The sequence below is a fragment of the Spea bombifrons genome, chromosome 6 (assembly GCF_027358695.1).
Source record: "Spea bombifrons isolate aSpeBom1 chromosome 6, aSpeBom1.2.pri, whole genome shotgun sequence".
Taxonomy (NCBI): domain Eukaryota; kingdom Metazoa; phylum Chordata; class Amphibia; order Anura; family Pelobatidae; genus Spea; species Spea bombifrons.
In genome coordinates, this window is record NC_071092.1 from 43,079,252 (window position 1) to 43,106,329 (window position 27,078).

Consider the following 27,078-nt stretch of genomic DNA (forward strand, 5'->3'; position numbering starts at 1 on the left):
ATTCAGAAAACGTTGAAATAACTGATCAGAGGAACTTACTTTATCTTGGAGGATAAAGAGCTCATGTGAAACCCATCTAGGATTCCCGACAAGGTGAAAATACAGAGAGACCCAGGTACAACATGAAAAATGAGCCATTATGGGATTTCTCAAGACCTTTCCCTGTAATATGATATAATGTAATAATAACTAATAAATGTAATGGAATGGATCATAAAATAAGCAAGCTATACGGAATTCCAACTACCAATTAGATTTGGGATTCTATGATTAATTCCGAGCTGGTACACGGTGGAGGAATATTAAATCTGGGGAAAAGGTCCTTTTAAGCATTTGTTTTTCTTAATTCAGTCAGATTAGAGGGATGTCATGAGGCCCTTTAAATTTGATTTTACTTGGGTTATAGAAAGCATCAATTTATATATCTCACTACATGGACAGTTTGTGAGATTTCACATGTCAACTGTTTCTTGATAATAAACAGGGGGTAATATTTAAGAAATACCGGGCTGGAAAAAAAAATGTTGTAGATAATTAAATCTTGGAGAATCTATAGAAAAGACCAAAGGAGTAACTAAAATGTGCCGAACAGTTTGGCTGTAAGTTTAGCTCCCCTCGGGGCCTTTTCGTCTACCAAGTTCTGCCACCAGCAAAAAGCTCTCTTGTCGTCCTACATGAGAAAGACGCCATGACTTTTGTTTGAGGCACAGATCTCTTGTGCACGTTCTCCATGCGTTATGAAGGCTTCTGTTGACCGCTGGTAGATCCCAGGCCAACTTTTAAACATTGGGGGTATTTTCTTTAATAACTGATTGCATCACCCTGGCATGCCAGACAATTGACTTCCAGGGTCAAGAAGACACTTGGAGGAGCAAGGAGAGGCACGGGCCACTGGAAGCCCAAATCTCACTACTTGCTCACGTTAGTCACCTTCAGGGATTGGCCCCGATCCCATTTACCATGTGGTGAGATATATATAATTCAGATGCAAGGGGCCCTTGTTACTGATCCAGGATAAGGACCCCTACATTAGGGGCATAACACTGGACAATATTTAAAAAGTGTTTGCGGCATAAAAGTGTAGGCAATTGTGTTGTGCCCTTCGTCACATATGTTGCAATTGGTGCCACGATGGTGAGAAATAGCTTCTCAAATAGCAGAACATCTTGTGTGAAACATTCCATACATCATAAAGATACTATTTATGAGACTTTTTTGTGAGAAATATTACATGCATATTAGAAACCATGCAACGATAACAAAGGCTGTAAAAGTATGGTGGGAGGTCCTCTTTAAGATTCTAGAATATCACAAGACAGAGTTTGTGTAACTCACATGTCTCTTAACAGCTTGTAGGGCTCGCCATTTAAAGACCCAAGGGTTAAAAACGCTATATTTTTAAAACCGGCGTAGGTCTTCTGTTTGCCTGAACGTACTGAGAGGTAGATAGATAAGTGGAAATGCCTCCCAGCAGAAATGGTAGAGGTTAACACAGTAAGGGAATTTAAACATGCATTGAGCAGGCAATATGGGTATCCTAACTCTAAGTATAGAAATCCAGGAAGACTAAATGTTCTTATCTGCCGTTAAATTTTATGTTTCTATTCTACATGGAAAATACTTTTTTTGTGATTATACATGTTTTTAACATGTTGGTTTTCTTAAATCTTGATTGAGAACCACTGATATAAAGGTCTGTTCCGTAAATGCCTCCCCATCGCCTGATCCAAGCCTCCAATTAAGAGAAGGAAGTGTTGGAACTCTGGGATGTGCTATCAGAATCAGGGGGCCATTAATCACTTAAGGCCTATATGCATTTGTCACTTTATATAATATCAATATATATACGCGGGCATGTTGTTCCGAATAAGGGCATCGGCGTCTGACGAGAATCTAATTTTACCCTGGACTACTAGACTATTAGGATTCTATGCAATAATTGTATTAATCAAATGTAATTATGTATGTTAATATTTCACGATGCATCAAATCTTTCATGCGAGGCGCAGTCTCGGAGATGTTGTGGTGACAGGATAATATTAATGGTGTCCGTAAAATCATTACACAGTTTAGCTCTCTAGTTATTAGGATAATGATTTGGCCCCATTTAACACAAATCATAATGTGCAAATAAGCAATCTTTTTGTTGCCTCTTTGTTGTAGTCAGGCAGGCATTCCGTGGCTCATAATCAGTTTTATTTTTCTAATGCCTGCTATTGCTGTCCATGTGTTTAGCGGTTCTTTTCTTCTAATATGATATATGATTTTGACCAACCTAAGGAAGTTAAAGAAATTGCTAAGTCAAGTTACAATTACTATTAACCATTGGCTTTCAGGGGGTTAATAAGTTAATAAAAATTTGCACTTTTCAATTCGCTGTTTTCACATCTTGTTTATTATTAAAATTACATAAATAGGCTTTGTGCGTCTGTAGTAGAGGTTTATTTTCATAGGTTGTGAAATGTATACAGGTATGATGTGGACAAACTCAAATGGTAAATCTTTTGGAAGGGCTATTGGATCCAAAAGAGCAAAGGCCAGCAACATCCACATTCTGATTCTACTGTAAAACCAGTCAGTGGGAAAAAAATATCTGTTTGGTCCCAATTCCAACAGCGACCCCCCAAAAACATTTTTCTATAAGAGTATAGATTAAGATACTGGTAGTTTGCTTGGAGGCTGGTTTACCCTAAATGAGCACTCCAGTCCTAATTTTAAGTTATGTGCTTACTTCGCATGGATTTTACTGCATGCAAATCGGTGCAGGCGTTCTCTAGCTATTGGAGTTTTGAAATGACACTTCTGTCTCGTGTATCCCCTCCTCCAGCCGCCTCTATTGAGAGCAGGAAGCATTCATCAGTACACTTTTTGCACATGCTCAGTAGAGCTCCCACTCTAGTCACTCTGAATCTGAGCTCCAATTGAAATCCATGGAATTAGCAGCCACCAATCACATGTATGCTATCTGGAGATACAGAGTGCTATTAAGTCTTTGGAAGATGTGTAGATACTAATAATTCCTGCTTCTAGTTGAGGAAGCCAGAAGTGGAGTTAAGTGAGAAATCTCCCATAAAGAATTCATGCGGTAAAACACAATAGACTCCAAAACACATAAAAAAAACAAAATGTGGGCACTTACAAAATAACCTAATTATACCACATGGTGACTAACAAATCACTGGGGGGCAGGCTTGGGCTAGATTGTGGCTAGTGATATTTTATCTCACTGCAATATGGTACCCAACAGGTGTTTAAATGTACTTTTGCTGTAAGTTTACTTATTTACACATTTTATATATTATGGAACATTGTCATTTTTGAAGACTAGACCTTCTCTGGTTATTTGTTAATAATCCTTTTGTCAGTGCCTTGATTTCTTAGCTTTACATGCAGCGGTGCTATGTTGCGATCTTGTGACAATAAAACATAAGTACACGGGAAGCTGTCAGAATAACATATGATGTTGCTGGAATGCCTTTGCATATCTATAACCCTTCCTCAAACGCAGTGTCGTGTTTTACCATATTGCACAAAAGGAGGGCTACATAAATGCCAAAGCGTCTTATTTACACCCATTAGCACTAAGCCTATGCAATCGCTTGCTGGAATACTATAAATGTTTTTGCTTCTCAGTCACCGAAAGGGTTGATCGCTGGCAAGAATGTAAGCAGCCATTTATTTATAAGACAAATCATCAGCTTAGTGCGGAAATACAACATGTGTCTCAAGACGTTGAATGCTGCTAGACAAATTGTGCTTAACACAGCTCAGGCCTCCCTAGTTGTCAAGGGGTTAATGAGTATAATCAGTCTTTGACTTTTTCTCGATAAGCCCTTGATGCATTATTTTTTCTTTCTTGGTTCGCATATAGGTTTTTTTCCCCCTGCCCCTGGCCGATTCTCATTGCGTCCTCCTCAACACTACAATTAACACACAACGGTGCGAAATAACATGCACTTACAGGGCTGCAATTCACTCATTGTGTCATATTTGTGTAAATCTGAGTTTACCCCGAAAGATAAACAGAGAACCGGAGTGTGACAAGACGATGAATCATGTTTAAATGATATAACTGCTGTCAAGATCCCTTATCCTATCAAAGCTCGCTCAGTACAAATCCCAGATATTTGTAATCTTAGCAGCTGGAGAACAACGTATTTCAGGCGCTGGCCGAGCAGCGCTGCCTTTAAAGCAGATCTGTCATTCCTAACAATAAAAATCATACACATGTTCCCTTTACCCCTGCAAGCCCAGCCGCTACTGTTTCAAGAATGAAATGCTTACTATATTGCTGGAAATTAAGGTCGTTTTGCCCTTTTTTTTTTAACAGCCCTGACCGGAGGTGCCATCTTGCTGCTGATGCCCATAGCGACTCCGCCACCCCGATTCCTCTATATTATCTTTTAATCCTTTTCTTGCGCAATTATAAACGATAAACTTTTGGGATTTTAGGGCCAGAACAATTTAAAAAAAAACATGATAGTGCCGATTTAAACTTTTAAATATGTTATGATATCATACCCCCTAAAAACATAAAATAAAAGAGAAAAATCCAAAAGCGAATAAAAAAAATATATATCGGAATAAATTGTTAAAGAGCTTACAGCTTAATAGCATTTTTTTTTCGCTTTTCAATTTATAGAAAGGTCAGACTTGTTCAAAGCAAGTGATTTATGGACTTGAAATCGCATATTAGCGTCCGTTCCCTGCGTGCTTCAATACGCCGCAAATTTAAATGCCATGTTGTACAGCGCCATGGAATACGTTGGAGCTTTATAAATATATAATGATGATGGTGGTGGATTCGGGGCTCAAAAGGATCACCAACAAAGTGGCTTATACTGTATTAACATAAACTCTTGTGACGCAGCGCATTGAATTAATGCCTCCTGTTTCTAAAGAGTTAATAGAACGTAGACAACTAGGGTTCAGCGTGGAAGAGAGAGTCTGATCTGAAAGAGACCTGCAAAAGACAGGATTCCAAGACAATGCAGCCACTGACATCTGTTTGGAATATAAATGGCTGTAGCCTCTCACTTCCCACATGGTAATTGATGAGTTGCTATTTGATGCTTTTATTAGTTGTGTTTTGATGTCACAACAGAACAATTACCAGCCTGGGAGTGACAAGCATAGACAGAGCTGCAAGCGGCTGTAATGGCTTGTGAGAGCCTTGGCTGTCCGTGACATAACAGCTATGTTATTATCGCGGTATAATTATAATTATTTCATATGGACTTTTAGAGCGCGAGCTGCTGACAGAATAGCAGAAGGGAGAACACCATTGCTTTTCGTACAAAGATATTATTAATCCTGTGAACTTGCTGTTTTTTTAACCCTTTCCATACTGCTACTGCAATAATGAACCTTCCGCGTGTACTCATCTGATTGGTGTTGCACATGACCCCTGGGACTAAAAGGGTTAAAGAGGGATACTACAAAAAAGGCACCCAACTATACCAAAGTTTAAAGAATTCCAAGGACACTTTGCCACTGCGAAGTCACACCTCAGCATGTAACCGGGAGTTAATAATACTTTGTAAGACTGTAATTCTACATTATTAGGGCATTATCACATCAAAGTACTGCTTTAACTCATACAGAACCCCAAGAAAAGAACTTTAAAGACACAATAAAGCCTCATAACAAATAAACCTTACATTAAAGGCAGTATTAGTACATACATATAATATAACTTTAATATGGGAACGCTGGAAGCATCACAGGAAAAACAAACTTTTCGCATACATTCAGGATGCCTGTAAGGTTCACATTGGTTTGGGTGTATTTTCAAACATTGAATACAAATAAAAGTCCATTGATTTAGAAGGTAAAACCTTCCAAGTTAAAACTTTTGCAGGATCGCCTACTCTGTTATGAAAGGAAACCCTTCATGTGTTAAACTATATACAAATGTGCATGTTTAACGGCTAGTTTTGTATATAATTTGGGATAATAACACTACCGGAAAGACCTTACTCTCCAAAGCTAAGTGCTGATTTAAAGCTTTGGTCATGCGCCAGGTCAACAGCATATAGCCTTAAAACACAGGACTGTAACTGAAAGTTTGAGACAGTTGGTAGGCGTTGGATTCCACAGATGTTTAATCATACCACTGTATATCAAATAATGCAAAGATCCCCGAGACTACGCAGAAACAATGAGATAATACATCATTGTGTTAATGTGCAGATGGTCACAATTGTTTAGTGCACAAGTTGTGTCCAAGTTCATGACTGCAGAGTGAATAGTCTTTGTTTCCACTCTTAACCCTTTAGTGCTTTACTCACTTCTTCTGCACTCAAAGGGTTAAAGCTGGATTGATAATGTTTGAACATTGAAGTGTTATTCTTCTGTTGACGGGAAAGCTCAATACAGCCATAACCCGGTTACAGGGTGCCTCTCACCCAAACTCCACTTTAAAGCCCCCTTTTTTCCTGCGCCTGGAATCTCTGCCCTACCCTGGGCATCTGCCCCTTTCACCCATACTCTGATGCTATCCTCTATACCGGCAAAGACTTCAAAAGTTTAGTAAATGCACATTAGAAGGAAGGAGGGAGAAATTCTTAATCAGAGGTTGTGGTTTGATTGTGGAAGATTTTTACTTAAACTAAGGTGGACGTCTGGATTCATATTCTAGAAGAAAGGGTGCAGATCAGTACACATGATTGGGATCACCCAGACTGAGTTATCATATGACTTTCAAGTGCCACCTAGGGCTGATTTTTTAGCAGGGTCATGCTAGGTGGCCATCCAAGTTAAAACTGAAGGACACCAGTGGAGGACAATGACCTTCCCAGCATACCAGGTCAAGATTTTCATGGACATCTTGGTGGATACCAAGAACCTAATCCTACATGATGCTGAATGTCGGCCCATCTGGTCACCTGGTACTTTTTATTCTTTCTGAAATCAGCCCTGGCAACAAGCCATACCCCTCAGTGTGCAGCGTGGCCAAGGATCAACAAACACTCCAAGCGCTAAGACTAGGAGAAACATTGTTTCAGATGATTTCTAAAGATGTCCATAAGATGTTGTTTACAACGACATAAAAATATCTTGCAAACAATCATGTTGCTGAGAACCCTTTCCGCGTTTTTTCCTGCCGTTACATTCCTTTTTTGTCAGGCTAACTTTTTACTGCTTCGGTCGCCGTTATTTTGTTTGTGACTTTCATGCGTTTTGTGGGTTTCCTGTTTCAATGAGGCATTCAGCATCCCATAACAATGCTCGTTTCTTATTGTAGTTCAAATATTTTCAATAGGAAGTAAACATGTATCTTATTTACAAAAGGGGAGATCACACGTCCTTAAAGAGACAACATTATATTTTATAGAGGGCCGCTGTATACTAAATTTATTGCAGCAAACATACAGCTAGAAATATCGAGATCTATATCATGGTTCAAGTCAAGGTATAAACTTAAAAAAATGGGTTTTGTGATCATTATCTGGTCTTGAAAGCATTGGCCGGTTACACACTTCCTCAGTTCCCCCTACCAATGGACAGAGAGACAGTAACAATACCTTATTTCATGTGGAAACCACCGGTTTACTTATTATACTTCATATTTTGATGGTGGTTCCTTGCTGTGAGAAGACCAGAGTCCATCAGTGATGCCAATTGGCGCATTGTACCTTTCACAGGGTCTTTATTTATATATTTATGTATTTTTTTATTATTAAATGTTTGTTTATATTGCATTCTGCACCTATTCCCTTTTGTTTTTCTTTGAACTGTTTTATATTATCTATAAGCAAAAATGTTTCATATGTTCTCTAATTTACCTGATAAGGCATGTAAAATGCCACTTGAGTTGGACTTTTAAATTAAAAAAAAATACTTTTAAGGAAAAAGTGAGATTTCAATTATTTTGTGCAGATCTGCATCTCTTGCATCACTTGATGTCACTGGAGGAGCCCAGAAAGGCTCAGGCATTGTGGACATGCTGCTGACTATCTGGTCACTGTTAACTCCCCTTGTGGCCATATGTGGAACTGCAATCATTAACAACTGGACTAATAATAAAAAACAAAACAAAGAAACATTCATCCTCCCATTTTTTTGCTTTAAAGACCCAGTCCTTAGTCTCATCGTAGATTCAGGATATCCACACACCTACCCAATTCATGTAGCTTTAAAAGCCAAATAGGAATCCTCTGCCGTGCCAGCTGCTTGCTGAGTGTCATGGGTGTTGTAGTCCACAGCAGATGACGTGTCTAAGATTGCCTGTCCCTGGTAATAGGGCACAATATGCTGTTAGAATGACTTTGGATCTGTAAAGGGGAAGTGTCACATCTCTTGGGGCGAGTAATAAATAGTGGCGCTAGCCTATACGCCCTGATAGCTGTATTTTTTAATTTGTATAAACACGGCCAACGTATTGCAAATCATTATAGACCAACAGAGGGCACACGGGCCAGAACCGTACTTATTGACATGAAAGTTTGATTAATAGTATTTTGCACAAATACACAGCAGGTAAAGTGTACCTTGATCTTGGCAACTCGCAGGCTAGAGGTTGGGAGGCTAAACAGGAGTGTTAGGGAGGTCAGCTTCCCAACAACACACAGCTGATTTATAACCGCCAGATATTAAGATTGCTTTAATAACACAGGCTAATACAAAGGGTATTTATTTCATAAGCTGCTTCGCAGGACAACTTCGACAGCACAATCCTCATTCCTCCATTAACCCTTACTGTGCCGGGCAGCGGGACGCTTTTGATACTTAAAAAAGGTGAATAGGCAGAAAGACGCTTCATCGGTGACATCACACCCAACCATATAAAACCACGCAGGGTCTTGTTTGTAATGGGCAGTTCTGGAGTAAAATGATTAGCGTGGCACAATCACCATGGAAACCAAAGCATACCTACCAAGTGTCCCGTGTAGAAATGTAGACCCATTCATTCCATGTAGTCGGCCCATTTGTCCTGCTGTAAAAACCTAAATCGGTCCCTGGTCTTGTTTTAGGTTTAGCGTAGCCTTATGTCTATCCCATGCATGTTTAAAGCAACTCTAATACTTCTGCTGGGAGGCTGTTCCACTTATCTTCCAGCATATTAGTAAAGTGAGCATCTGGAAGGTCAGTGCTAATTTGGCTACTAGATCCTGGTTTTCAGGCTCATTCTTTCTGTTTCCTACTTCTCTGGGCCACTGGCAAATAATAAACATTACTAGCTATCTACTCGTGTGTACAAGTGCAAGGAACTCTGAACATGAACAAATGTGCCATGCAGGACGCTGTGTCTTATATAGCGCTCTGCTCATGTGAAAAGGTGCCAGTCAGAATGGCTACCATACGTCAGGCCAGCACATATGTATTTAGGTGACATGGCCCTCAGAAGAAACTTCCATAGCTAGAACTTTGCTAAATTAATTAAATACACTTTCACATGATGATAACCAAAATGGTGAGCAGTGTACTTTAAAACCTTTCTTATACCTAAATGTTTTGTGACAGTCGTCAGTTATGGGCCATGGGTTCCATACCTTGCTCTCAAAGTCCAAAATTCATAGACCTGATCTGGTCTCTCATAAGCTCCTTCTGAGTTGTCTAGTTTTAAATGGAGCTCCAGTGATATTTTTCCAGGGTCTGAGGATATGAGGGTCGGTTCTGTGCAGAGACAGATGCAATCCTGAATACACCAACATGAAAACTCTCACTAATATAATGCCAAGCTATTCTTGGGACATCCGAGTTACTGAGTTAATTATAATGAGTCAAAGTGAACCAATGTGCGTCTATAGAAATAAATACCTATTGGTTCTCAGTTTGGTGTATATATATATATATATATATAGTATGTACATACTAAGATAAATTGAGAAACATTTAACCATTTCTACATGGGAATGTTGGCCAGAAGCAGAACCAGAAGCCCTACTTGGATCAGTTGTTTTCTCTGATGTACAAGATTTGGGACCCTCTTTGTTTTGGGTCCCGGGGCTATTGTCTTCTATGATAATATATATATATATATATATCTCTATTAATATGAATTTAAATGAACTGCTGAAATGAACGTTAATTTCACTCTTACAGAAATAATTACGTTAAAACTATCTGGCATGTAATGGGTTAACATATTTACAAAGATGGCCGTTTCAGTTGGCTTATAATTGTTATTTATTTATTTTTTTTACATTAAAGGCATCATGCCTGTTTACGTTGGTATCAGCCGAGCACCCAGTCAGTACCCGTCTCCGACCAGCGTTTGGGATCTGAAACCGTCATTAAGTAAAATCTATAAATTCCTCTGGCGTGATCCGTATATAATCTATGACTCATTACGCCAGCTCATACCTACTCTTTATATCAAAGGCTTAGCTCCGAAATGCTCCTATTTTTTTCCCATTCTTCCTGATGTGTATATGTTTCCTAGCCAATTAAATCCAGCGCTGATATGATTTACAATGTGCGGCCCCATACTATACTCTCTTTATCTGCACATATTGATTAGGGTTTAGCTACAGTCCCAAGGCGCTCACTAATGTTATATTGCTGAATATTTTTCTTTTATTGTACAAGCCTGTCTCTTTATTGAGTCATCTACTGAGCAGCCTGATATCCTATCGCTAGCCGACCATGTACACGGCGCTTTAACACACAAAAGCAAGGTGCATGGATCCATCTAATAAGATTAAAGCCCATGTAAGGACAGAAGAACCCACAAGATCTTCCATAGGCAGATGAGCACACACTCCATGCAGGGGCACAAGTTTATGTTGTAGGACAGCCCTGTATGTGGGCTTAATTTTCCCATCCTCCCTTTGTACCCTAATGTATTCAGAGCAGTGAAAGAGAGAGAGGCTGAGAGTGTGTGTGTGTGTCTGCTGCCAGGAGTCCCCTATGAAGCTCAGTCACTGCTATCTGCATGCACAGTGAGACAGCCCTGCTCCAGTCCCTCTCACTCACTGGTGTGTTTGCATGTATGTGTGCTACTGAGAGGCTGTTTGGTCTGCACATGCAAAAGGAAAGCCACAGTGTGAAAGGCTGAGGACAAGAAGCAGCAAGCCTCCTGCAAGGATCTCTCCCTCTGTCTGCCTCTCACCTCTCCAGATGCACAGCATTCTCACTGTAAGTACACATTTCAGAAGTAGCTGTCTCCCATGTGTTGGGACACTGCACTGGGGAGGGTCTTTGGGGCTTTTGCAGGACACTTGGGGGGGAAGAACTTCATGCTCCTGGATTATGGATCAAGACCTTCTAGGAGTCCTTATAGAGCCCCTGTGTGCTGGGAGCTTTCGCTTATTTAAAGTGCAACTTTGAGCTGGAAGTTTGCAGGGTTCTGACATCATACATCAGTTCCTGGGCTTATCCTTTTCATGCAAACAACAAGATGCAGAAATATGTGTAGATCTAAGACATGTTTCCTCCAGGAGCTTGGGCTAGGAATTTGGTGCACCAGACCCTCATCTCTTGCTGGGGTTGTTGTAGGAGACCCCTGCCCTGGGGTAGGACAAGTGGATAAGGAACCCAGTGGCCAGGTGCTGGTGGCCAGTTACATGGAAATCCTTCCCCAGTTTAGCATTAGCAATTTGTATTTCACGCTACTTTCAATTCCATCCCATTATGTAGTTCCATTTTATTTGAAGACTGCATTTTTTTCTGCAGTTACCAGTATATTTATGAATTACTTTTACATATAAAAATTTGTATACAGAGAACCAGTGTCCTGTAAGTCTTTCCTTTTGCTTTATTTATTTGGAAATCAAGACTTTGTTCTTTTTCCCCAACATTTTAAATTCTATTGTTTCCTTCTGGATGTTATCCACCATGCACAGAAATATATTCGTTTGACATTCAATAAATATTTATCCCAAGCACAGTATAGATGAACCTGGCACTGGGGGGACCATTGTGGTCACTGGGTCTCCTCTAGATGTTCCTCTACTATCCTAGAGGTTCTGACTTTCTGCATTGTAGCTACTATAGATTATTGATTCATCATATGGAATGTTATCTAGGGGGTTAAAGGCAGCTGGGTTACAATGTTACAGAATTGTGCCACTTTTTTTTTTTTTAGCTTTTCCTTCCTGGCAAATCCTGAGAAGATACATAGAAACTCAGCGGGACCCTTCTTGGAATTGTTGTGAACTTTTAAAAATAAAATCCAAGAGGGAAGTGTGTGAATTAGGCTTAAGACTTATGGGAAGCAAATTCTTCACCTTCTGATGTAGATGCATAAAAAAACCATCTGTTTGGTCACCGTGAAATGATTAGGAACCTTACTGCCCCTGTCCTGCCACACAGGAAACACTCCTTCCAAGCGATTTTCGCAATAAATTTCAAGGGTTCTAGCATCCTCTCTACTGCGGGGGGTCTTTGTTTGGGACAGGGGGGCTTCATTAGGCCTTTATCTTTTTTTGTTGTAGTAGGGAAGTATTAAAAATCCTATGAAGGTTTTTTTGGACAAAGAGTCCGACACCTGATATTGTTGTTGTACGACACATTATTTAAAAAAAAAACCCGGTATAAAAAGGGTTAATGTGGCTTAATTTTAAAAAGGGAATTTAATGAAAATTCTATATTGTTTCAATTAGTTCTAGTAATGGATTTGAATGTCACTAATCTGGCTTGGTGTATTTGTGCCTTTTATTGAAGCATGAAATATGTGTGATTTGTAAGATCTTGGAAAGTTTCCGTTATTCCAAAATAGAGGTTTTTTTAAGGATCAGCACCTGCTTTCCCTGTAAGAACTAGATATTTGGAAATTTTTATAATTAACATGCTCATGTTTGATGTTTGGATACCCAATGGTGTCTTGACTTTTAAATAATCCTTCATTTTAATATAAAAGCTGTTTTCATTGTATGGTTAATATTTTAGAGTTATATGCGTAACCAAAAATATCCAAAAATTGTCCAGAACCTGGTTGTACCCCCTGCATATCAAGCGCCCAATACCAGTTTGGATCTATGTATTATTTATTTATATGTAGTCATTTTTTCGCATTAATGTTGTTTTTCCTAAGAAAACCGACTAAAATAAAATAATTCTCCCGTTATTATTTTATAACAAATTGCCTACAGTTAATACAATTATTGATCCACCCAATTTGCAATCATCCTGCCACAGTTTTTGTTATATTGTTTGTGGTCAATTTTTGCGATTTTGCCAACATCACTTTCTTATTTCAAGGAAAATGTTTTGTGTTCTTTTTTAATTTTTTTTTCTAAGAATAACTTTGTTATTCAATATTTTTCTTGTATATTAATTGTAGCTAGATATTAAATACACACACAGATTATATATATATATATATATATATATATATATATATATATATATATATATATATTGGTAAATGTTAATATGTTAATAAAATTAAATTACAAATACAATATTTTTTCTTGTATATTTTAAATTACGTATTTTTTTTTTAAATTGTGCTTTTATTGAAAATGTATGTACTTACGAAGCTGAATTTTAAATTTGCCGTGACATACAAAAGCATGTTAAAAAACCTTAAATTTGGACCCGATGTAAGTAATCAGATTTTTATATCACCGGGAACAATTTTACAAGGAGCTTGAAAGAACTGACTTTTTGCAAGCTTTTTTCTTTAAAACTAAGGGCATTGTATTTATTCATTTCGGAGTCTTTGCATATAATTATGTGACCACAGAAATGCAACCTGTTGTGTATAAATGATCTATGATTTTTATTTTAAAAAAATCCTATTTAAAATTCATTGTCAACAAGTAAGTAAAAAGCCTTGCCCAATTATTTTTAAACATTCCCGACATAGTTGTTTGGTTGCAGTTTTATTACCTCCTTAAATCTATTCAAAGCAACAACTTAAATAAAACAAATTTTAAAACATTTTTTTATGTATGGTATAACTATCATGCTTAATATGATATATCAGTAATTGAATACTATATATATATATATATATATATATATATATATATATATATATATATATTACATATAATACTATTTAGAGCTCTCTAAAATATGTGAATTGTAAGATTTTCTTGGTTTACCACTATTATGCAATTTAAGCATTAATATTAATATATCTATATATATCTATATCTATATCTATATATATATATATATATATATATAGATACATATATAGATATATATAGATATATAGATATATATGGTACATTACATCATAATAATTGTATTAGTTTTATAATTGCTTGTTTCAATAACAGTATTCTGAACTGCTTTAAAATATAAAAAAAAATTGTGAAGAATAGCACGTCTTTAGCATTAATTCTTAAAAAACTGGTGTGCGTTTTATGCTGTTTTGGGGGTTTTATTGTGTTTTTACAAATTTTAAATTTGGTGGTCCTATTTTTTTGGTGGTGGTGTATGTGTGTGGGGGGGCTCATCATGCTCTTCTTGCTTAGTTCATTCACCAAAGACAATTCTTCTGCGGCTGAGTTTGTCTCATGCTGGGGGAAAAGTATCTGATGATTTATTTGGGAGCTTTTTTTTTTTTTTCGATTGCTGTCTGCGAGTTCTCTTTCTCCTCCTTTCAGCCTGGATGTCAGCTCTTATTACTTGTTATTGATCCCTTTGCAAAGTGAGAAGTGAACTAAAATTAATGTCAATCCCACTGCCCAGATCAATAGCTGGAGTTATTTTAATCTGGATTTGCACGAGGTGCTAAATTAAAAAAAAAAAAAAATCAGCATACTAGCAGAAATATGTATTGGTTTCCTGCCGTCTTCCTGCGGTGTATTCCGAGCTATTCAATGCCCGGTTCTGCCTGATTATCCTGCAATCCATATTTTTTTAATTAAGAAGGTTTGTTAGTTTTCTTGTTTAGGGTCCTGTGTTTAAGACGATGACATCTTGACATTGTGAGTGTATTAACTATAGATTTCCATAAGGGCTGCGGTTTGAGAAAGTACCATCCTTTTAGTCTTTTTACGGCGAAGAAGATGTTCCTACAAAATCAGGAGGATATAAGGGATATTATTTAAACTGATACATCATGTTCATAACCCATTTTTTGTTTATACATACATATATATATTATATATTACATATATATATATATATATATATATATATATATATTATTACAATTATTTTTAATGCTTAAAACCAAAAATATTTTACAGTGCTTTAAATGAAGGGAGATATTATTGTGCAGGATAGCTGAAATTTGTGGTTGGAATTATGAAACATTCTTTCTGGAGCATCATGTATTGAAAATAATCTAGACCCTCAAGGTCAATTAAGTGCAGTTGACATCACGTAATTGCTCCGGCTTGATTCAAAAGTTATTTAAAAATTTGGAAGAGGAAAAATAAAATAAATGAGAAGTATATAATGTAGTAATTTAGGGATGATGTGGGCCAGGAAATCTGCCAAATGAGGAAGCGATCTCAGGGTGTCCTCTTCTTTACACCATTAATACCGGGATACGTGGCAGCGGAGGAAATACATTCAGGGGTATCGATAAACCGGGCGTTTTTATATTAAAGTTTAGGCTCACCTGTAGGACCCAGAGTTTTACCACCTGTGAGGCTTCATTGTCTCTTTCCTGACATATATATATATATATATATATATACACTGAAATATATGCCAAAATATTTATATATATATATATATGGAGCACTTATAATAAGTTTATTTATTTAAATATTCTTTTTGCAACTCCGAAGCATACTCCATCCAGGCATGAGCTTTATCTGCCTATATATATATATACATATATATATATATATATATATATATATATATATATATACATATATATTAATACATATTTTAGGACTATTCCAAATATTAATCTAGAACAAAATACATCAGTGGCATTAACTGTTTTGGACTTGCTGCTTAGGAAGGGATTGGGCAGTAAATCTGGTAGATTCCGCTGCTAAATTTCTGCTTTTAGGAGATACGTTACACGCGCTATTTTTTTTATCCTGGGGAGGTCGAATATGAACGAGAACGTTGAATGAACCAATTTAACGGCAGAATAAATTGGGGCAACGAGAAAACTGAGATAGGGCGGTTCAGATGGATTTGCGTTGATGATTTAACCCTTTCAGTGCCAGTGAATTGTGCAGTTCTTTGAAAGGGTTAAACACCTATTAATATTTATCCCTTACAACCACTTGTGACAAAGCATTTAAAGGCTTTGATTAAACCTTCATTTTAAGATCCGACGAAGCTCTTTTGGAGAAAGTTAATTTTCATAGTGGACACCCATGTTAAAAACGGAAAAGGGCTTTTTTTTCCCCACTTTTTTAGTTTTTAATATTTGGTTCGTAGTGCGCCTAATGAAATTTTCTACAAAGTGTTGCACGTAACGTTAACATAAACAAACTTAAAAAAAAATTAAATCAGCAGATCCATAGCTAAAACAGGTAATAAAGTATTATTTATTTTAAATATTTAAGTCACTCGTCACCATTTGGTATTCCGGTTTTACCAGCTCCGTATTACTAGTCTCAGTCCTGGTTTCTGAGTTTAATGTTAAGTCTTTCATCTCCGCTATTAAACTTGTGTGCTTTGATTTAAAAGAAAGGCGGCCGCTGTTTATATGATAAAGTTAAAAAAGAGAGATGTTTTTATTGGTCTCTAAAGAAAGGAGCAATATGTTGGAGTGAGGTGTTTCTTGTGCCCAGTTGTGGTATATAATTCTGGTTTGTTTATGCGGCGGGTGATACCCCCACAAACATATACGGCGCAGATATGCTATATTTTGTCTGTAACTATATTAGTAGGTTCTGTGAATCTGCAACCTTCATTCTTACTATCCAGTCCGCTTAACGGCAGAACAAATCATTTCTTGTTCATCCAATAGGCAAGAAAATCCATTTTACCATATAGCATGATTAGCAAAAAATTATTCTTCAATCTACGTTCTATTAAATAACTATTATTTTCCAGAAATTCTAATTTTTTAGTTTATTCTTTAAACCGGCCAGAATTGATATTAACCAATTAAGCTGAACCGTGTCTCTGTATTACACGAGTGAACGCAATCCTTCTATTACAATCTCCAAAAAATTTTAAAAATCCAGGCAGCTTTTTATTAAAAAAAAAACAAAAACATAAAATTTCTCTACTCTGAAAACATGGCTCATCCAGTCGATTAACGTTACGGCATGAATTTCTGTCGACGGCGATGAAAGGGTTAATCACCTTAAATAAAGCAGGGGGGTTTTTTTTTTGCCCGTTGAGCCTTATCATAAAGCATGGAAGTTTTAACTACAGGGTCGGACGGCGTCTGGTTTAAAAGCAGAGAGGAATTATCGCTCATTTACACTCGGCGCTGTCTTTGTTTAACAAGGAAAGTGATTTGGTAATTATTCTTCCCTAAACTCTTATCTGCCTGACCGTTTAATCTATATATCCCTGCCTATCCTTTTACCCAGACGACATCATTAATGTCTGCTCCCACCTGGAAGCCAGTCTGCTAATAATCCTGAAGGTGCCTAGAGGCGCAAGCCGTAGAAAGGGTTAATGTGTATTTGCCATCTGATCTGAATGCGTGCAATTACACCCAGCTATTCATCACTATCTGTACATATCATTATTTCCTTCTCTTTATCTGGCTATCTAATCACCCACAACTATTGGCCTCATAGGCATATTTGCAAATAGCGAAATGGCTTAATTGTTAAAGGAAGTTTAGAAATCCAGGCCAGCAGGCGCTATTAAACAGACAAACTCGAAATCGATCATTTTTTTCAGAAAATTCTATTTTTACTATATAGTTATCCTTATTTTCTGAAATGAGTAAATATATATATATATATAATTTACATAAATATATATATATATATATATATATATATATACACATTCACTGCCTTTTGTATTATTGTATGATAACATGATTTTTTAATATAATTAATATATAATAATAGGAACAATATACAGTGCTGCAAAATATGAGGGTCCTTATAAATCAATAATAATAATAAAATAAGTAAAAAAAATATATATATATATTAAGGAAAAATAAATAAATAAATATATATATATATATATATATATATAAATAAATAAATAAATAAAGGAAGAGATTACAAAAATTCTAAATCACAAATTTTTTGTGGTAAAAATATAAGCAGTGTTATTCACTCCTTATGCTTTAAACGAGTTAAGAAACATGCCTTACCAGTTGTCTATGTGGTAGTGACATGGTGTAATTATTTGGATTGCTGTGTACTGCTGTAAATATTCAGGGCTTTCATTGATTAGCTTACGTGTTTTTAAAGAAGTGATACCTTTTAGTGGACCAAAATATCCATTGCTAAAGATATCAAGCCTCATGAATTTTCGGGACCTCAGAGGTCCATTCTTCAAGCCAAATGATGGCCAATACAGTAAAATCTATTTTCATTAAATGTCATCAACTAACTCAATTCTACCTGCTTGTATTTCTCTCATTCTTTTGAAACACAGGTTTTGTAAGAAAGAAATGCAGTGACGGAGCCCCTATTTAATCCAGGTCTGGTTGCTCCAGCCCCCCGAGGAACCTTCATCATACCCTTTGATCCTGCAAGAGTCTACAAGTCAGTAATGGATCTGCACCGGGCTGCTTTCAAGATGGAGAACTCTTCTTTTCTCCCCAACCCTCTGGCATCTCCGGCGCTAATGGTCTTGGCATCCACTGCCGAAGCAAGTCGCGATGCATCCATACCGTGCCAACAGCCGCGACCTTTTGGGGTTCCGGTGTCAGTGGACAAAGAGGTCCACATTCCATTTACCAATGGTTCCTATACATTCACCTCCATGTATCACCGTCAAGGAGGGGTACCTGGAGCTTTCCAAAACCGTGACTTCCCACCTTCGCTTCTCCATCTGCACCCACAGTTTGCCCCACCCAACCTGGACTGTTCTCCAATCAGCATGCTGAATCACAGCGGTGTGGGTGCCTTTAGGCCTTTCACTTCCCCTGAGGAGCGTGAAAGTTATCAGTCAGCTTTTACCCCGGCCAAGCGACTCAAAAGCTGTCATGACACTGATTCCCCACACCTGCGCTTCTCGGACGCGGACGGGAAAGAGTATGAATTTGGTGCTCAGATCCCCAGCGGCTCCCCAGGGGGGCTCAAAGTGGACGATGCTGGGAAAAAACTTTTTGCTGTGTCCGGCCTGATTTCAGACAGAGAAACGTCATCCAGCCCTGAAGATCGAAATGATAGATGTAAGTACGATTTTATCATTTTTATTATGCCCATTGTACACGCGCCGGTAACTTCCACAACGGAAGCTGCAATTAGAAGCTCCTCGCCAACACATAATATCTACTTATAACATCAACGATTCTCTAAAACAACTTCAGAAAACAGTATTCATGTATTTTATGATTTCAGAAAATATAAAAACCTATTTAACTTCGATTTAAAAAATAATAATATATTCCTAAATTTCAATGTATCAGAAACAAAATTCACTATTTAGAAGTAAAAAATCTTTATTAAATCGAGGCTTCTAAGCACCAACTGAAACGCAAGCAAGTTTCATCAGAGAAAACTCTAACATACTCTACCCACCAGCCACCACTGATGAAAACAAATCACACTTTGGTACAAATTTCCATAAAATTATATAAAAACAGGAGAAGATGAACTCAGAATTATTCTTTGGGGTTAGAAGTCCTTCTCACCTTCATACAATAACCAGGCATCTAAATAATGCAAACAGGGGCTGACCCTTAGCGTCTATGGTTTTTTTAGCCAATTTGTAACCGGTTGAGAGTCATGGGAGTTTTGGGCGTTTGCGTTTAGCCTATCATTGATCCATGTACATGGTATGTAAATAATATGAGGATTTCTGTCCCTGTTTAGTAGCTCTTTATATAGTCTCCCTTATATACGTACAGACACAGTTGGCAGCGGTGATATGCGTCTTGCTGACATTCTCGGCCAGCTCGGCATATAAAATGACACATGCACGGCCGGGATGATAAAAACTCCCCTAGGAGTGAAAAAAGATCATTTTTAAACCAAAGCGATACTTTTCTCTCCCCCCCTCCTCATACTCGGCTTCTCTCCTGGAGTGTAAATTTCTTCTCTCTCCTTAAAGCGAAGCGTCGGCTTTCTCGTCTTCCGTGTCCTCCCGTTACGACACCGCCGAGGGTAATTGAGATGTCCTGTCTGTTTCTCTTTGGTCGGAGCTACTCTTTTTTTCCCTCCCCGGTCTGTCTGCTTGAATTAGACACAGAGTTAAGTTTCCAAGGCTAGAAAAAAAATGGTTCCCATTAAGCCCCGTGTACCTACACCAACCTCAGCTGCCGTAAAACCAATTTGGCCTTGTAAATTCCGCTTAGCGCTTCTTGGACACACTCTGTAGGACCTACAAACCGTAGAAACCTGTAGGCTCCAAGAGGTGTATTCATAGAACGGCGTCTTCCGAAACCCAACGACGACACGCGTTTTAAGTTCTAATGTTCCACACACGTCACGCAGCCGGTAAGATGGATCAAACCACGTAGCAAAATATTACCAGTGATCCGGAACACGATGAATACGCTGAGGTTAACGTCTTCTTTTCCAGCTTTCGCTAATTTAAATATGTCACATTAATATTCCCTGTATTTAATTACGGTACCTGAAAGTGTTGTCTGTGTTAACGCCTCCGGTGGGGAAAAGGGAGCAGAATGATAATAATCTCTTATTACATACGGATAGTTAAAGGGATTTTCCCAAGATCACTGGCAATTGAACGCACAAGCTGTGCTTGCAATGACCGCACAAACATTAAGCCGAGCCGGCTGAGCCGTTCTGCACCGTGGATGTTTTTTTTTTTGTTGTTTTTTTTTTTTATTCCTGGCAACGTACAGAGGAGGGATGGAGAAAAGGAGTACGGTTGGTTGCCCATCTGCCCTAAGTTGGCTATGTCTGGATGTGTCTATGCCAGCTTCATGCCCTGAATGCCTAATCACTGGTTTGGTTCTATTAAGACTGGCGAGGAGGAAGGAGACGCTTAACCATCTATTAGATCATATCTGGAATTCCTGCCTGCACTTTCCTTCCATAATTGAAGCAATTGATGCAAAATACAGCTAATACCCCCCAAAAAAATTCTGACCCACCCCCCCTCTTTGCAATCTTTTGAATATTTTTAAATGCATTTTTTTTTATTGATTTTTTTTCTTTTTTTTTAAAGTTTAAAGCCCCCTCTCATATATCCCGTGGCAAAATATAATGTTAAGCACTTTAGCCTCCCTCACCTGGTTCATAGGCTTTCATGCCAGATGCATGCCCCTTAGCGCACGTTATTTTACATGGAAACTTTAGAGGGGCTTCTAAAAAGGAGCAAGTATTGCTTTTTGTGTAGAAAACGTTACTCTGGTGCAAAGTCTGAAAGTGGTCTTATGACTATAGCAAGCGGTTTAATCGGGCTCCCCATTCCACTGGTTGCTAATGCAATAAGACCACCTTTTAACCTTTAAATCAGAATCGCTTTTACGCATAACCCCCAAAGCTTGCTTCACGGAAAAACAGCAGTTGTTGGGGGAATGTGAGGATCATGTTAGAGAACATGTAGTCTGCAGAGAGATTTATTGCTTATGGCTGGACACAGGGAGAATGTTGTACTGTAGGAATTAAAGGGGGGGGGGTGTATTGCTTTTATTCCGATAAGTGATTTATTATGCTGCTCTGTCTACGCACATTCACCACCAGAGCTGGCCAAGAGTAGTGGGATTTGGAAGCCCTGCTGATTGGTCGATTCCATTGGTTGCTATGGTGATAAATGCACTTTTCAAACTCTTCAGAAGAATCACTTTTTTTAAAAAACAAACCCAATGCAGTCAGTGAGGAGGAAGCAGGGCAAGTGTTTCAGCTGCGATAACGCTACACCTCACACGTTTTATCTGCCTGCCTATCAATTTAATTATTGTGAATGCTTGTATGGAGGATATTTATTTAATATATATTCCAATGAGAATGTGTTGGGCCAAAACAGATCAGAAAGTGATATATATCTTTCAATATATTTTAAAAAATCAACTTTCACACTTATGTGTCTGCTTTATTTTCATAAAGGGGAACTTAAGAGTACCTCTAAAGTTCTAAATGTGGAGCAACCGGTACCGACGTTCTACCGGTTTCCATGGTAACTTCTGTACATTAAGAACGCTGCCCCATAACTGTTATTATTATTATTTATTGTTTTCCATAGCGCCATCATATTCCGTGGCTCTGTACAATGGGTAAACAGGACATAACAAGTACTATATATATATATATATATATATATAACATGACAATTCGAGAAACAAGTGGTAAGGAGGGCCCTGCTCAAACTGTTTTATATATATATGACCCATATGTATCTATGTCTAGAGACAACACTTTATAAATAGTAATTAAGCATTCTGCGTGTATTTGGATGCTCTGATGTCATTACAAAGGCATTAATGTCCTGGCGCATGTGTTGGTGGTTTTCAGAGGGGGTTTAGCGAGGATACTCTGAGTAAGCGACATTCCTTCAGGAGAATATAAGGATCCAGCTTCCTTCCTGATCAAGACAAGGTCTTAAAGGTACAAAACACCACGGCGCAGGAGAACCTCCTCATTCCTCCTCATTCCTCCTCAAGGCTTTTATTCTTTTGCATTTTTGGTATGCGGGGGTACGGTCATGATTTGATGGGGTACCAGGAAGAAAATCTTGTGGCGCATGGGCCAGAGATGCTGGACCTGGCACGCCACCAGTTGATTCTTTTTTTAGGTTTTTTTTTTCTTTTTTTTTTTTTTGCAAGAGTTTGACTCACATTGTTTGACGTAAATGGAGGATTTAATGGGTTCTTTGAAGAGAGGAAGAATTTCGTTTTAAATGTGATAATCACAGCTTCAGAAAATAACCATTTAAGAGCGGGTTGGCGGCCGGCACACTGTTCTTCAGGTTCTTAGAACTAAAGGGGTTCAACTATCAGAGAGGCGTTAGTAGATACAGAACTAAATATTACCACTGATGAACCGGAGAGGATTCTGGGAGTTATATTTTTAACCATTTGTGTGCTAGGGCAGCGTATTCACAGAGCTAAGCATATAACAAAAGTTTTCTGTTGTTCTTTATATATACGTAAAAAATATATATCTGACGAATGGTTATTATAAAAAAAATGGAGCAAGCAGGGGTATGCACCCCATGGCACTGCGGAGGTTAAAAGATACTGCTGACTTTTTTTATAGCAAAGTGGGAAAAAAAAATCACTTTTTTTATAATTCTTTTTTGCAGCCACAAGCTGCATAGAAAAAATGCTCTTTAAAGGACTTGATAGTCACCAGGGCTCAGTTTTCCCTTCTCCAGGATCGCGCGGATCAGCTGCCTCCCCGGCCCATCCCGTGCCGACCGGCACACACACCGCGATATTCTCCCGCTCGTAACGGCAGCCGCCTTATGCACTCCTATCCCTACATCCGCCAGCTGCCGTCCGGCGCTTATGGTGCAAGCGCTGAGCCTTATTTCCCGACACAAGTGTTGTGCTAATTAGGTAGCCTGGCAGTGGACTGAGCAGTACTTAACCAGATGTTGCAATGGCTTGAGACCCCCGCACCCCTCCTCTTTTCCCCTGTAAACATCTCCTCTGCTCTGCGTCCAATTGCTCTTTCATGTCTGCAAACTATTCAACAGGGTAGAGGAAATCTCTCCTCGCTGCCTTCCTTCTCTCGGCCTCGCACCTCTTCTTATGCTAAACACCAATTTGTAAAAGAAGAAACTCCTTGCCGAGCTCTATTTTCACTTTCTCCTATTTCCCAACTGGGAGAGGAAGTGTTAAAAAGAAGTCACACACCACTGCCGGGGCTTTAACGACATCGGGGAGGCTGTAATTGCCAATATAATCATTATTATGTTCATTAAATGTATCAAGCATGTTATGGCTGAACATGGACGGACGGCAGGGTTTATATCTCCGTTCTCTCTGGCTTAGAGGATTTTTTTCTTTATTTCTTTCAATGTGAGCTCTTTTTTTCTCACTTTGTTTGCTTTTATCTTGTTTTAACTGTAAAAGTCCCAATTGACTAGTGAGTGCGGTCAGATATACAAATTAACACCTTGATGACTGTTCTGCATTACACAGTCTCATTAAAGTTTCAGCGTAAGCATTTCACGGGGTTCCATATGTCCCGGACGTTTTACGATCTCCTGGCTAGGGTTGGCTGTAGGCTTAACTGGCGTAATCTGCGAAAAGTAAGACTGCCACCTGCCAAAAATCTGAGCGCTATTATTATACGTTCATAAAAATACATATATTGTGTGCGCCCCATTAATTCAGTATTAGGCAGCCTCTGAGACTCCCAAGTTCTGTGGACCACAACTCCCATAATTCACAGGTAGCCATTCAACCAGACATCTCATTCTATGGACTTTTAAAGAAGAATTTGCATATTTTTGGACGTTTCCATTAATCTGTATTTCGTTCTAAGGTGAGAAACCCAGCATGGAGGCCATCAAATGCTTAGTGTTGCATAGACACCTATGAATTCTACAGTTCAGTCTGACAAATACTGCCCCGTAGTATGTAGAATTCATAAAGAATTCATGCTACCAGGCAGGATTCCTCCACTGTTTCCTACCATGCGCATACCTGGATGCTCTCTGCCCCCCCCCCTTTGCGGGATGCATGTAGTAGGTCCTGCTAATGTCATTGGCCAGTCCTTCCAACGTTGTCGGGGGTCACGTCGATGACCCTGAAAACCCACCAGTTTTGGAGGGGAATTGGGACCAGGATTTTGCCCGCAGTGACCTGAAGACCTGGGGGAAAAACACTTTTACCTGGAGTCTCTGGGCAAAACCCTGAGAGTTCCCGTGTAGGACCATGTGTGCCTTTGTAGTAGGATCATCAAGATGGAACACTGTCAGACAGAGTTACATGACCAGGCGTTAGAAATAACATCATATATATATATATATTTTTAATTAATTAATCATAAGTGAAGTCCACAGACATTATGGCCCATCTTCCCCCTTGTATTAAAACTGTTGTTGGCCTTCGTTGCGTGTTGGGTTGGAAGTCTGGGAAAAGTTCTTGTATTCTAGAATTGGATCAAGAAAACAAACTAGATTTAATGCATTATACAGAGGAATGTTATTCAAACTGAAAAACCTAATGTTTTCATTCCCAGCGTTTCACCTTTTAGTAAATCTGCCCCGATTTTCTTGTTTAGCGTTTTTCTGCGTGACACTTTACAGCCGAAGGCTGCTTTACGCTTGGAGAACAGGAGGACTGTCAGCCGCCACCTGATTTATGTCCGTCGTTGATTCCCCTTCACACAATTTTATAACGGGCTTCTAGGAATTTTGGTTTTATTTCATTTTTTTGTTATTTATGGCTACAATTTTATTTGCGCTTTCCAGTTTTGGATAGTTTTATTGGGACCGTGTTATGACTTTATCCTCTGCTTTATGTGCAATGGAACTAATAAAACTGTCAATAAAACAAAGCAAAAAAAAAAAAATGAAACGTAATACGTAAAAATAGCCGTGGGTGTTAAGGACAGTTAGAGGTGTATCCATACGTGGTAAGAGCTGGGCTTGGAAGTGTATTTTTGGTTGCTTGAACCATTTGACCAAATACTTGAGAGAGAAAGTGGAAGCAGGAAGCAACAGTTTCTTAACTAGATGTTAAGATTTCTAAGTGCCTTCTTTATTTTTGATGAGTTTTTTGGGTAGCAATGGTGGATATTGGTGATGCCAAGCTCTACAGTGCTTTCCCACCTGCTATGATGTTGGAAAGCCTTTCTTTCCAGATTCTATAGCCCAATGAAGCTCATACATGGACGTTTTGCACTTTAATACATCACATACGCCCGTGACATCAGAGCCACCAGGTAGTGGGTAACATTATTGAGAGTTATTGTCTTAGTTGGAATCTGCTATTGTTCCGCTTTAAAAAAAAAAACCTCTCTGATGTGATATCACGTTGTGCTGCTACACGGTTTCCCTCCTGAGACCATCGGTGGTTTGCAGGCACAACTCCTTGTGTGTCTAAAATATTAATGAGCAATTTTAAGGTCATGAAGCCCATGTCTCTCAATGGCTGGAAGGCTATGTGAGCTAATGTTGCAACCTGACAAACTCACACCACTTAATGCAATTTTTTTTCTTCTATTTTGTGCAAAATATTTCTATTTTACCATTCTCTAGAGCTTTTTCATTGTGAGATACGATGTATTGAAATGTAATTAAAGGGATATAGTAATAGATTAAAGGGTGAGACTGCTTTAAACATATATGATTGCTTATTTAGAGTCTCTTGTTCAAGGACCCCTTCCTATGGTGGAAATAGGACTTCATAAATTGACTTTTGATACTTTTTGATACGTTGTGTAAAAAAGACTAAATAAATGCACAATGAAAATTTTGTCTTTTGTAATTTGACTAGGATTTTTTACATTAAAAAATCTTTAGTAGTAAACAAAACCCGTTATTTATTTTCATCTTTACGTTCCCCATAAATGTTCCCAGTGTTGCACTGATCAGATTGATGGGTCTTTTGGGAGGAATTTTAAAATTAAAAAAAGGAGACTATAGAATGTGCGAGGTATACATACGCCAGCTAGGGCACCTGTCACCGCAGCAGGGTCACCGGCACCTTGTACAATTCTCTCGTCTCCCGGTGTCAACATTTTTTTTTTCATCCTGATTTTGCATAAGTTTCCATCCTGCAAGGGACAGTAATATTATTCCGTCAATATATTTGCCATGGAGATAAAGTCCGTATAGGCCCTCTGTCCACACCAATCACTCATGGCCCTGGAGAAAGGAAAGACAAAGATGTCAATATGTGCGAAAAATGCTAATAATGGCTTTTAGTGGCATCCGGTGACAGATTTGCCCCCAGAGAGAGATATCAAGGGTTAAATGAGGCACAGACCTTATGACAGGTGTTTTTGCTCATAGCTCATGCTTTAAGTATCTGATTATTTGGCTGTTATGTGGTTCTTCAACTGTTGTGTGGCTATGGTTAATGGCTAATCCTTCCAGTGCTTTACAATGCATTGCTCACAGCTTTGGCATTGAGAAGGTTAACTAGTCATGTGACCAATTAGAATCTGTTGTAGACGGGGTCACAAGCTGGGCTTATTTAGTAATAAATGCCTCTAGTAGATGAATTCCTAGTTGAGAGTG

General features: G+C 38.4%; 1 protein-coding gene across 2 annotated transcripts in view; it reads left to right on the forward strand.

Annotated features, from left to right (window-relative positions):
• Window positions 1-10,948: 10,948 nt before the first annotated feature.
• The window catches only part of RNF220 (ring finger protein 220), a 117,959-nt gene continuing 101,829 nt past the window's right edge, over window positions 10,949-27,078 (forward strand). The window contains exons 1-2 of one of the 2 annotated variants that reach the window (XM_053468593.1): window positions 10,949-11,082; window positions 18,403-19,144. In XM_053468593.1, coding sequence (XP_053324568.1) covers window positions 18,520-19,144 — 625 coding nt within the window. In that variant the 5' untranslated portion in view covers window positions 10,949-11,082; window positions 18,403-18,519. The remainder of the gene's footprint in view (window positions 11,083-18,402; window positions 19,145-27,078) is intronic. The other variant, XM_053468592.1, reaches the window with a different exon arrangement.